Genomic DNA, 12,004 nt, shown 5'->3' on the forward strand with positions numbered 1-12,004 from the left:
CTGACAGGAGGGGCTCTCGGGCCGCCTTACGCAGCGGAGTGCGGGAAGCACTGACCTCGCACCTGCCTCTCAAAGTCGTTGCGCATCTTGGTGATCTCCTCGGTGTGTTTCTGCAGAGGCGGAAGCGGGCTGTCACTGGAGGCCAGACGGGACAGGACAGACACCGGCCCCGCAGCAGGGTCCCCTCCTCACTAGCACCGACAGCCTGTGCGGCTGCTGCTCCGGCTAGACCCTCACCCCCGAGCTCAGGACCAGCCCAGAGGAATGAGGGTCTGGGAAATTCCACGTTTCATAATGGACTGGGGAAGATGCTGATGACACTCACACCCTGGCTGTGCCCACAGGCTGGGCAGCAGGACCATACCCACCCAGAGCTGCAGGCACCCCGTGTGGTGCTGACCTGCTTTGGCTTAGAACACCAGGACAAATTACTCTGACAGCTATAAAGTTTGAATAAAAGGCTTAAATTATACTTTATTTTCATGCCGAGAGGCACTCTGAGCATGTAACTATTCCACACCATGCCTTGGGTGAGCAGAGACTGCACTCGGTGGAAGCCAGCCCATGCTGTGCTTCTGTCAAAACAGCCAGGCCCCTCAAGGGACCATATCTTCAGCACCCTTAAGCTTCACGGAAAACTGCAATTTTACTGAGTGTTCCCAGATTCAGTTGAGGCTAGGCTGCGTCCAGACATATAGCAAATGTATTGACAAGTCTTTCAACCCACAGCCAGGAGAACCTTTGAAAGCCAAAGTTGGATACATCCTCCCTTTGCCCAAGCCCTCCAGAGGTCCCCAACTCAGGTGTGGCAGGGTGGTCAGAGCCCCAGTCCTGTCCGCAGCCTCCTCATTCCTTGTATCCCAACCCTTCTCACGGCCTGGTCTCCCCTAGCCTGGCTCAGCCCTGCCTTCCCCCACCTTTGCTCGGGTGTCACCTTCTCAATGAATTCACAGAACCCGTAGAGAAATGCAACCACCTCACTTCCCGCATCTCCTGGAGCACCCCCTCATGCCCGCGGACCTGTGATGCGTGTTTGACGGTTTACTTTGTTTTCTGTCTCGGGGTGGCCTGTCCTCTCCTGACCATCAGCCACACACGGGCAGGCATTCTGTCAGCCCCACCCTCTGAGCACCCACAATCAGAGCCAGGCCTGGTGTGCTACAGAAGGAATTCCAACCTCCACCCAGAGCCCCTCAGCCTCCCTCTGAAAGGATCAAAGAATCTCCAAGGCCAGTGAGGTGCTTGTCAGCATGGCTCACAGGACAAAGGCCGCAGCAGCTGAAGGGCTGGTGGGCAGCTCACTCCAGGGGCCCGGGGTCGGCAGCACGTGGAGAGCGGCCCGGGCTGGATCTCCCTGTCGGGAAGTCAACCGGTCGAGTCTGAGACAGAACTCTGCACCTGGCCCCAAAGGGGTTTGTTTGGCTGATGCAATTGTTGTTGCTGAACATTTCAGTTAATTGCCCACCAGCAGGCTTTTTATACAGAACCATGAATTCTCAGGTGTGGCTAAGTTGACATGTTCATAGCTGCCCTGGCACCTACCAGCCGCAGGTTCTTCACCATCACCTCGTTGGCCAGCTCCTGCTCCTTCAGCTCCACCTTCAGCGCCCGCATGTCCCGGCGCAGTGTCCCCTCCTGTGCACGGTGCTCCTTCTGCGCCAGCTTCATGACCACGGTGCCCTCCGCTTTCATCTCCGTCAGGCTGCTCTGATGCTCGTACAGCAGGTGCTTCACCTTCTGCTTGTAGACCTGGGGGTGAGGGAGTGCCGCTGCTCACCTGCTCTGTCCACTCACCTGCACACACGTATGCTCGCCTGTGCACACAGGCTCGCTTGCACACACAGGCTCACTTGCACACACATGCCCACCTGCGCACCTCTACACGACTTCTCATCTGCACACATAGGCTCACATGCTCATCTGAACATACCTGCTTTGTTATTAAAAAATACCTTCAAGCTCCCAATGTCAAAGGACACAAAGGGCGGTGACCCCAAAGCAAGGCATGACCGTGCCCCCGGACCTCGGGCCAGCTCCTCTGCGCGCGGCGACTCCCATGGGATGGGGCCAGCCCCCTCACCTTAATCTCCACCTGGTGCCTCTCCTCGGCCTCCTCCATCTCCCGGTCCTTGTTCCGCAGCTCGGCCTTCTTCTCCTCCAGCTGCCTGCGCGTGATCTCCCAGAAAGTGTGGATCTTGTCGCGCTCCAGCTGGAAGTAGTTGCGCTCCTCTCGCTCGCGGTCCAGCTCCTCCCGGATGCGGCCGATGTGCTCCTCCACCTGGCGGGCAGAGCGGGGTGAGGCAGCCAGAGGGCCTACCCGCGGCCAAGGGAGGGTGGGCAGAGAAAGGGCAGGAAGATGGTGGGGGGGCGCTGCTCTCATCTCAAAGTAAACCATGAGTGAAAAGTGAGAACCTAACTCAGAGTGCCGGGAAGGCTCAGGGACAGGAGACATCAGCAGACACCAGAAATCTCTTGTATTTGGCCAAGAGTCATAATATGATTATATCCTTTTATTCATCCCTGGGAATTTACACTAAAGAAATTTCTCAAAAGAACACAGGAGTGTTCCACTTAAAGATATTAGCAACACTGTTAGTACAACAGCAAACAACTAAAATGGACATGATCCAAGTTGCTTCTAAACAGCATGGTTGAGAAACAAGAGTATATTAGCCAGAAGGTCATATGGACCTATGATACAAAGATATGAAAATGATGCAAATATTTTCATACAAATGATATAAAATGTAAAAACCTTTCACCTTTAAGGATACACATCAAGCAAAAAATAGCAGACAAAACCAGTAGATCTGAAACAGTCAAGAGGGTTTGATCCAGAGCCAAATGCAAATCTGCAAATAGGTAAAAGAAAAAGAAAAAAGGACAGATTTCCAGTTTCTTGAGACTCTCACTTGTAAGAATTAGTTACCTTTTGACCATAACCTCAGGCCCAGGCTGTAAAGTTTCACTCTTTTGATAACCATGTTCCCCACAAGGAAACCAGATGTCTTACTTCAAGAGAGGGCCAAGACAACAACTCAGCAAGGAAGGGTAGCCAGGAGACTGGGAGGACTAGGGCTGGGGTGGGGCTTGGCTCCCCAGGAAAAGTCCTGACCCGCGGGCCTGCTGCCTTCGTGTCGCTCAAACGAATCATCTAAACCAGACTGTGGCTCATGCTGGATGTTCCCTCACTCGATATTTAGACTTCTTATAAATATCTGGATTTCTCACTTGTCTTCAAATATCAGAAAACAGCTCTGGAGCCCAACGTCCACAGGGTAACCCTGCAGCAACTTGGCAACAGTTCAGTTCAGTTCAGTCGCTCAGTCGTGTCCAACCCTCTGCGACCCCATGGACTGCAGCAAGCCAGGCCTCCCTGTCCATCACCAGCTCCCGGAGTTCACCCACACTCATGTCCATTGAGTCTGTGAGGCCATCCAACCATCTCATCCTCTGTTGTCTCCTTCTCCTCCTGCCCTCAGTCTTTCCCAGCATCAGGGTCTTTTCCAATAAGTCAGCTCTTCGCATCAGGTGGCCAAAGTACTGGAGTTTCAGCTTCAACATCAATCCTTCCAGTGAACACCCAGGATTGATCTCCTTTAGAATGGACTGGTTGGATCTCCTTGCAGTCCAAGGGACTCTCAAGAATCTTCTCCAACACCACAGTTCAAAAGCACCAATTCTTCAGCGTTCAGCTTTCTTTACAATCCAACTCTCACATCCATACATGACCGAAAAACCATAGCCTTGACTAGACAGACCTTTGTTGGCAAAGTAATGTCTCTGCTTTTTAATATGCTGTCTAGGTTGGTCATAACTTTGCTTCCAAGGAGTAAGCATCTTTAATTTCATGGCTGCAGTCACCATCTTCAGTGATTTTGGAGCCCAGAAAAAATGAAGTCAGACACTGTTTCCACTGTTTCCCCATCTATTTGGCATGAAGTCATGGGACCGGATGCCATGATCTTAGTCTTCTGAATGTTGAGCTTTAAGCCAACTTTTTCACTCTCTTTCACTTTCACCAAGAGGCTCTTTAGTTCTTCTTCACTTTCTGCCATAAGGGTGGTGTCATCTGCATATCAGAGGTTATTGATATTTCTCCCAGCAATCTTGATTCCAGCTTGTGCTTCTTCCAGTCCAGCGTTTCTCATGATGTACTCTGCATATAAGTTAAATAAGCAGGGTGACAATATACAGCCTTGACATACTCCTTTTCCTATTTGGAACCAGTCTGTTGTTCCATGTCCAGTTCTAACTGTTGCTTCCTGGTCTGCAAACAGATTTCTCAAGAGGCAGGTCAGGTGGTCAGGTATTCCCATCTCTTTCAGAATTTTCCACAGTTTATTATGATCCACACAGTCAAGGGCTTTGACATAGATGTTTTTCTGGAACTGTCTTGCTTTTTTGATGATCCAGCAGACGTTGGCAATTTGCTCTCTGGTTCCTCTGCCTTTTCTAAATCCAGCTTGAACATCTGGAAGTTCACAGTTCACATATTTCTGAAGTCTGGCTTGGAGAATTTTGAGCATTACTTTGCTAGCATGTGAGATGAGTGCAATTGTGTGGTAGTTTGAGCATTCTTTGGCATTGCCTTTCTTTGGGATTAGAATGAAAACTGACCTTTTCCAGTCCCGTGGCCACTGCTGAGTTTTCCGAATTTGCTGGCATATTGAGTGCAGCACTTTCACAGCATCATCTTTTAGGATTTGAAATAGCTCAACTGGAATTCCATCACCTCCATTAGCTTTGTTTGTAATGATGCTTCCTAAGGCCCACTTGACTTCACATTCCAGGATGTCTGGCTCTAGGTAAGTCAGCACATCATCATGATTTTCTGGGTCATGAAGATCTTTTTTGTACAGTTCTTCTGTGTATTCTTGCCACCTCTTCTTAATATCTTCTGCTTCTGTTAAGTCCATCCCATTTCTGTCCTTTATTGAGCCCATCTTTGCATGAAATGTTCCCTTGGTATCTCTAATTTTCTTGAAGAGATCTCTCGTCTTTCCCATTCTATTATTTTCCTCTATTTCTTTGCACTGATTACTAAGGAAGGCTTTCTTATCTCTCCTTGCTATTCTTTGGAACTCTGCATTCAGATGCTTATATCTTTCCTTTTCTCCTTTGCTTTTCGCTTCTCTTCTTTTCACAGCTATATGTAAGGCCTCCTCAAACAGCCATTTTGCTTTTTTGCATTTCTTTTTCTTGGGGATGGTCTTGCTCCCTGTCTCCTGTACAATGTCACGAACTTCTGTCCATAGTTCATCAGGCACTCTGTCTATCGGATCTAGTCCCTTAAATCTATTTCTCACTTCCACTGTATAGTCATAAGGGATATGATTTAGGTCATACCTGAATTTCTTTAATTTAAATCTGAATTTGGCAATAATCCAAGTCTATGCCCCAACCAGTAATGCTGAAGAAGCTGAAGTTGAACGGTTCTATGAAGATCTACAAGACCGTTTAGAACTAACACCCAAAAAAGATGTCCTTTTCATTATAGGGGACTGGAATGCAAAAGTAGGAAGACAAGAAACACCTGGAGTAACAGGCAAATTTGGCCTTGGAGTACAGAATGAAGCAGGGCAAAGGCTAAATAGAGTTTGGCCAAGAGAACGCACTGGTCATAGCAAACACCCTCTTCCAACAACACAAGAGAAGACTCTACACATGGACATCACCAGGTGGCCATCGCCGAAATCAGAGTGATTATATTCTTTGCAGCCAAAGATGGAGAAGCTCTATACAGTCAGCAAAAACAACACCGGGAGCTGACTGTGGCTCAGATCATGAACTCCTTATTGCCAAATTCAGACCTGGCCACAGCTGCCCTGAATCTCTCATCTTACTACTGCCTGGACCCCAAGAGCTTCCAAGCTCTGCAGACTGACCCCTGCCATGTCACAGGACAGGAAGTAAACCCGTAGGCAGGAAATAGTCCGATTGTTGGGGCGACACAGTGGGTAAGCCAACCTCCATGAGGCAGCCCCAGCGACCCCCTCAAAGCACAACCTGACCTCATTACCCTCTACAGACACTGCCGATGGCTTCCCTGTGTGAGAAACAGAGCCTATTCACCACTTTCAAGGGCCTCTGCCCAGCTCTCCATCTTCAGGTCTTATGCCTTGTTGAGTCTCCTTTGATTTCTTTTATCTTAAAACCATCAAAAGTAAGTAAGAGTGATGAACACTTCCAGACCACATTTGCTCTCATGGGTTGCACAGGTTATAGGTTTCGGGAGCCTTTCAATTGAAACTGTAATTAATCAAATCATGTTCCCTAGGTCTTAATGTCATTGAAATGAACAACCAGCCTAAAATAACTCACAGTGTTTAATAGTAAATCAAATAAATGAGAATGCTATAAGTGTATATACTATGATTAATATCTCTGTAAACAGTAGGGGCCTAAAAAGGGTAAGAATGAAAAAAACTTAAAATAGCTTTTATATCAGAAAAACATTTCCTTCCAAATTCCTACTACCCTAGAGAAAAGTTTACCCATCACACGTGCTGCACTGTTTCACATGTCTTGGTGTGGACAGACGGCAGGAGCCAGACTGAGGGGAGGCAGACAAGGAGCTTGGGTGCTGTGATCTAAAAGAAGTTCCTAGGATCAGCGGGGGGCAGCAAACCCATGCTACCCACCCAGCAAGGGGCCGCGGCCCGGCCAGCCCGCTCACCTGCTCCTTGCTCATGTCCTCCGGAGCCAGCCCATCAACAATCGGAGTGCCTTTGCCTTTGCCTTTCTTCCCTTTCTTTTTGGGCGCCTTGGATTGAAGAACACATGGTCGGGTTAGGGTTCACTTCTGGCTGGTTCATTCCCTTTCAGGGCCATTCGAGAGAGGAATTTCTGCCTGGAACCTCCATCTGACTGCCCACTGTCTCAGGCTTCCACCCGGGCCGCCTCACTCTGCCCTAAGGTTTCCCATCCTTAACCACAGGCACATTCTGTTGACACCTTTGGAACAGCAAGGAGAAATCTCCCTTCTCAGAAGAGAATATTGCTTTCCCTCGGAAAGGAAAAGGGAGAACATGTTCCTTGTATACAGCAGAGACTTCCTTGGTGTGGAGCAAAATCTACTCGCCCCCACAAAGGAGTATCCCCAGCAGCACAGACTATAGTGCTTGGCGTGCCAGAAAGAAACCTGCAATATATCGCTCCATGGGTGCAAGGTGGGTGCCTCAGAGACCCAGGGTGAAGACTGCTGGCACAGACTGGCACTCACACACTGTGGGCTTTGTCAGTGGGATGATACCTGCTTTTAACTACTTCTCCAAGGTGCCAGAGGGGACCTTCTGCACCACTCCCTCTCCAGGGGCCACTCAACAGAAAGAAAACTAACGCCTTATCCTCTGCCCTCACTTCTCCCAGGTTTCTGTGGCTCATGCTTTTGTCTGTACGTTGGCACGCATCTACACGTCTCTGTAACATTTTTATTACCAAAAAAGTTTATGAGGAAATGTTAGAAAGCACAAAGTAACAAAAAAAAAAAAAAAGGAAAATCATGCATATTTCCCACAAGTTAGTGAAAGTAGGTGTATTTTGGTGTACATCACCAAATGTGATGATGTATCTTTACCCAGCTGACTTGCAAAAGACAGAGCTGCTGAAATCTTCACTCCTAAAACACTGCCCTCTTTATAACCCTCTACTCCAAGAAATCCAACCCATCAGAAGAGCCCGGGGGCTTGTCGCCACTCAGCATCTGGGAGTAAGGCAGTGGTTGGGGCCTCTAGAACTCCTGGGGCCCCTACACACAGAGGGGTCCCCACACTGATGGCCACCCTGCCACACCTGCCTGGAAACTGGGTGACCTACAGCCCGTACAGCACAGAGGGGAGTGCGCAGTTGAGAGCCCTACCACAGAGCGGGTGGGGATGGAGAACCCCAAAGGCACCAAGCTCCGCTCTGCTCAGTTCCCACCTGACTCCTCGCAGGTTTGCCCAAGCTCTGCCCTGGGGACTCTACGTGCTCTGGAACCGCTGTCAGGACCCTCTGGCCACCATGGTATACCCCAGGCTCTCGATCCCAGAGACTGGAGGACCTCTGTTTCCCAAGGATCTGATCAATGAGCCTTCCATTCCAGGTAGGGAAGCCACTCGACCCAGGTTTTCCGGTCCGGACACGTACACACCGGGCCCTAGGTCTGGGGGCGGGGGAGACGGTGCTCTCTGACCACCACCCCGGTGTGCACAGGATTCTGGAGAGACCAGATCTCTCAGCTCCACTAGGGAGCCGCGTCCGGCGTTCGCGGCACCCTGGGCCCTCCCCAAGAGGACATCCCCGCCACCCCCCAGAGCACCAAGCCCGCAGCTCCAAGATGCCAAAGCTACAGATCTCCCGTCCCGGGGACTCCCGGCGAGCAAGGCCCGCCGACCTCTGAGCCCCAGGGCCCCGGCGCGGACCCTACGAGACCGCCTCACCATGGTTGTGGTTTCCCGCCTGCCTGGACCAACAAACCAAAGCGCGGGGCCTTCCGAGGATGCGCCGTCTCCAGGCAACGACTGCAAGGTCCCGCGCGAAGTCTCGAGAACCATCGCGAGAGCCCGCCGGCAGGGCGGGTGCCTCGCAACGGCAGGAGTCCTTAGCAACTAACCAGGCGGAGTCCGTATATTTGGGCAGAAGCTGGACATTATCCACAAGCTACCTCTCCAAGACGCCTGGGAACGCATTCCTTTCGGGACAGGTCATGTTTACTGCGGGTCTTCCCCACTAAAACTTAAGCTCCACGGAGGTTGGAGGAGCGGTTTCCGTCCACTTGTTACGTACTCTACGTGGGTACAAGACCTACAGTGCGTGAACTCCAAGAGTGAGCGAGGGGAGGCAGCCACACCGCGACTTTACCCAATTAGATTCAAATTTTCGCGGAACCTCTGCCCTTGGGCCTCACCTCACCCTGTCCCCCTTTGACGATTACTCCCACCTGAGGCTGGAAGACGGCTGGATTTCCACAAAGCCTCAGAGGAAGCAAAAGTAAGACGAGAAAAAACATATTCCAGCGGGGTCCACAGTTTTGAAATCAGCAAGTCTCCCCTTCACAAAATCTAACTGTTCTTCCTAAAGAGACTTTGTCCTCCTGGTGAAGAAAAACTAGAAACCTTTGCTACGGGTTTCCAGGCGAGCTCTGCAGGGAAAAAAGTCTTCAGGGGGTTTCTTCCCTCTAACCTCTTGCTCTGAAAACTGCTAACTGCTTTACAAATTGCAGAGAATTTCTGATCCCTCCTACCATCCAGCTACCTATACCCAAAACAACACCATTTGTTGTCTTCTTTTCCACACTCTTAACATTAGCATCTTACAAAACAGTGGTTCTACAGTAGGTCAAGGTTTTCTGTCAGTTTGGGGATGGAGAGGAATCTTCTCTCCCTGGAGAACTGCCTTGGGCACAGAGTGTGAATAGTGGGGAAAGGCTCCGGTCAGGAAAGAGAGCCACAGCAACGAGCCTGGGGGGTTCCTGTTTGCCCACCCAAGACTTGATTGTTCCTGGAGAGGAATGGCCCTTTGGAAGGACTGTATCAACTGACTGGCACAAAGAGTGACATTTATAGCAGCCCCAGGGCCTCTGGAAGGTCTGATGGTGTCTCTGTGCCTGGGCTGGCAAGAGCCTGAGCCTGTGTCAGACACGTGTGGTCTGATAGGGGTCTTCTCCCCTAAGGTAGGCTCCTCCCACAGGAGTTCTGGCAAGTAAGACAGTGCAGCCGGGTAGCACAGAGTGTTATTGATTATTATTTAGCACTTACTATGCTAGGTGCCTCATGCTGACTGGCTTTTTGCTTTAGAATTCTGGCTGGGAGTCCTGAATTAAACGAATGCATTAACAATAATTCCTTTCAACAAAAAGGGCAAGAATAGGAGGGTTAGCTCAGGATAACAAGACAGGGTATTCGTTTGTCACAAATGAACAGCACAGCACGGTTTATCAGTGTGCACTGCAGAGATGAAGAGTTCAGGGAGGCCTTGTTGCCAGCTCTCTGGGCTCCCCACAAGGCCCATGGTGACCTGTGCTTTTCATACTGAATTTGAGTTCAGATTTATAGAAAAGAGCCTTTCTCCACATGGGTGGCTTGAGATACTTTTAATCGGCATCAAGCTGAGCATCTCAGAAACCCAGATAAATGACATCTGAGTTTCCTACAAAATGACAGACCAAATGTTAATACAAACCCAATGACCTATGGTGAATATCTGGCTCTTCCTAACACCCACGTACATGGTCATCCAGGTAAATTGCCTCAGATCACAACAGCAGCTCGATGGAGGCCTGAATGTTAGCATAACAGAGTCCTCAAGAAGACTAAACATTTTTAGAGATCAACAGTGAAGTATTTACAAAAGAAATGACATAATACATATAGGATTTGCTTCAAAACAACCCAGAAGTGGAAGAAGGCATTGAAAGCAGAGAAGAAATACGATCAGCCATGAGTCAGTAATCACTGAATCTAAATGATGGGTATAAGTGGGTTAATTATGCTATTCTACTATTGTTTGATTTTTATTTTTATTTAGTTTAATTTTTTTTAATTGAAGTATAGTTGACTTCCATGAAAATGTTTTGAACGAAAAGTTTGACCCTGGCCTCTGGGGTCAGATCAGCTGGTGCCCTGGACAAGACTCCCTGTGTATCCACTTACTCATCTGTCAAATGGGGATAATTATTAAACACCAAGACTGTTACAGTTACTATGGCTGTGTGACAGGCTGGCCCTGAAATGAAATGGCTTAATATAGTGACAACATCTGTTTTGCCCATGAATCTGCAACTTGGCTGGGACCCTGTAGGGACAGCTCACCTTGGTTCCATGTATTACCCCCACCCCAGGGAGAGTGGCTCAAAGGAAGAGTCTGGCTCCTGCCTGAGACCTTACATCTGGTTCATTGGCTACTGTGGGCCAGACAACACTCAAGTGGCCCTTCAAATGGCCTGGGCTTTCTCACACAGAGTGGCCGAATTCCAGGGGAGCCTGGGGAGCGAGACCTGACTCCTACTTAAGACCCAGCATTGGAGTCACATGGCATCAGCTGGACACAGTCCACTGGTCAGAGCAGCACAAGCCTTGCCCAGGTGCGAGCAGGAGCACAGACAGGGTATGGCTGGATGGAACCAGAAGGTTCTGGAAGACATGGGGAATCAGAGATACTGCTCTGACCATTGTGAGACAATACAAACTTCCACCCCAGTAGCCAGTGTCCACCTACTGTCCGGACCTCTCAAGGCTTATACCCCCACCACCCTCAGCTTTGTCCCAGAGGGACTGACCTGCCTCTTGGAGTGCAAACTGCAGCGGCTTGTCCTAATGGGTCATGACATCATTTTAGCAGTTTTTCTTTGTTTTGTAAGCTAAAGAAAAATAGAAACTATTAGCCTGCCTCACTGACTGACAGTTGACAAAGCTTAGCTATGGGCTCGGGGTGACTGGAGAGGACTGAGGCCTCGGATGGCTGAAGATGCCTTAGGAGGGTACCTTTTCTGAAAACACCAAGTTCACACCTTCCTCCTCTGAGAATTTCTCCACTCCCAGCTGGGAACAAGTCTGTCTTCCTGACGCTCTTCTTTGGTTGGTTTGTCTTTGTGTAGACCAGGGGCTTGCACTTGACTCCTCTGGCTTCCTGTGACCGGCTGTGCACCTTGGTCGCACTTCCCTGCCCCCGCCCCTCCTCCCCCCCCCCCCCCCCCCCCGTGTTCAGCTTCACCTGGAAAATCAGGGCCTCGTCTGCTAAGGATTCCCCAGGAGAATGAAATGCGATACTGTGCATCAAGGGATTGGCACAGGGCTGCATTCCAGGGCCTTGTGCAGGGGACCAGCGACTAGAAGTGGGACTCCGCTGAACTGTTTGGAGCTCTCGGCACGCCCAGACGCTGCCTGCCTACCTTCCGGGACGCCCCCTCTCTGCCCGCCTCCCTCTCCTTACCTCCCTTCCCCTCTTCCCTCCCCATTCCCCTCACGCCCCAATCCCCGCACCGCGTCTCTCCAAAGCGTTTGCCACGGTCTGCAATGCTTAC

At 50.0% G+C, this 12,004-nt stretch overlaps 1 protein-coding gene across 9 annotated transcripts in view; it reads right to left on the minus strand.

Moving 5' to 3' along the window:
- GAS8 (growth arrest specific 8) overlaps positions 1-12,004 on the minus strand; it is a 37,328-nt gene that overhangs the window by 25,235 nt on the left and 89 nt on the right. For 3 of the 9 annotated variants that reach the window (XM_027513721.1, XM_027513720.1, XM_027513719.1), the window contains exons 1-5: positions 8,424-8,511; positions 6,680-6,766; positions 2,081-2,278; positions 1,543-1,749; positions 56-110 (exon numbers count right to left, since the gene is read on the minus strand). In XM_027513721.1, coding sequence (XP_027369522.1) covers positions 56-110; positions 1,543-1,749; positions 2,081-2,278; positions 6,680-6,766; positions 8,424-8,426 — 550 coding nt within the window. In that variant the 5' untranslated portion in view covers positions 8,427-8,511. Of the gene's footprint in view, positions 1-55; positions 111-1,542; positions 1,750-2,080; positions 2,279-6,497; positions 6,594-6,679; positions 6,767-8,423; positions 8,512-11,260; positions 11,342-11,465; positions 11,657-12,004 lie in introns of those variants that run through there. The other 6 variants (XM_027513723.1, XM_027513722.1, XM_027513725.1 and 3 more) reach the window with 6 other exon arrangements.

Source organism: Bos indicus x Bos taurus, chromosome 18 (assembly GCF_003369695.1).
Source record: "Bos indicus x Bos taurus breed Angus x Brahman F1 hybrid chromosome 18, Bos_hybrid_MaternalHap_v2.0, whole genome shotgun sequence".
NCBI classification, from domain to species: domain Eukaryota; kingdom Metazoa; phylum Chordata; class Mammalia; order Artiodactyla; family Bovidae; genus Bos; species Bos indicus x Bos taurus.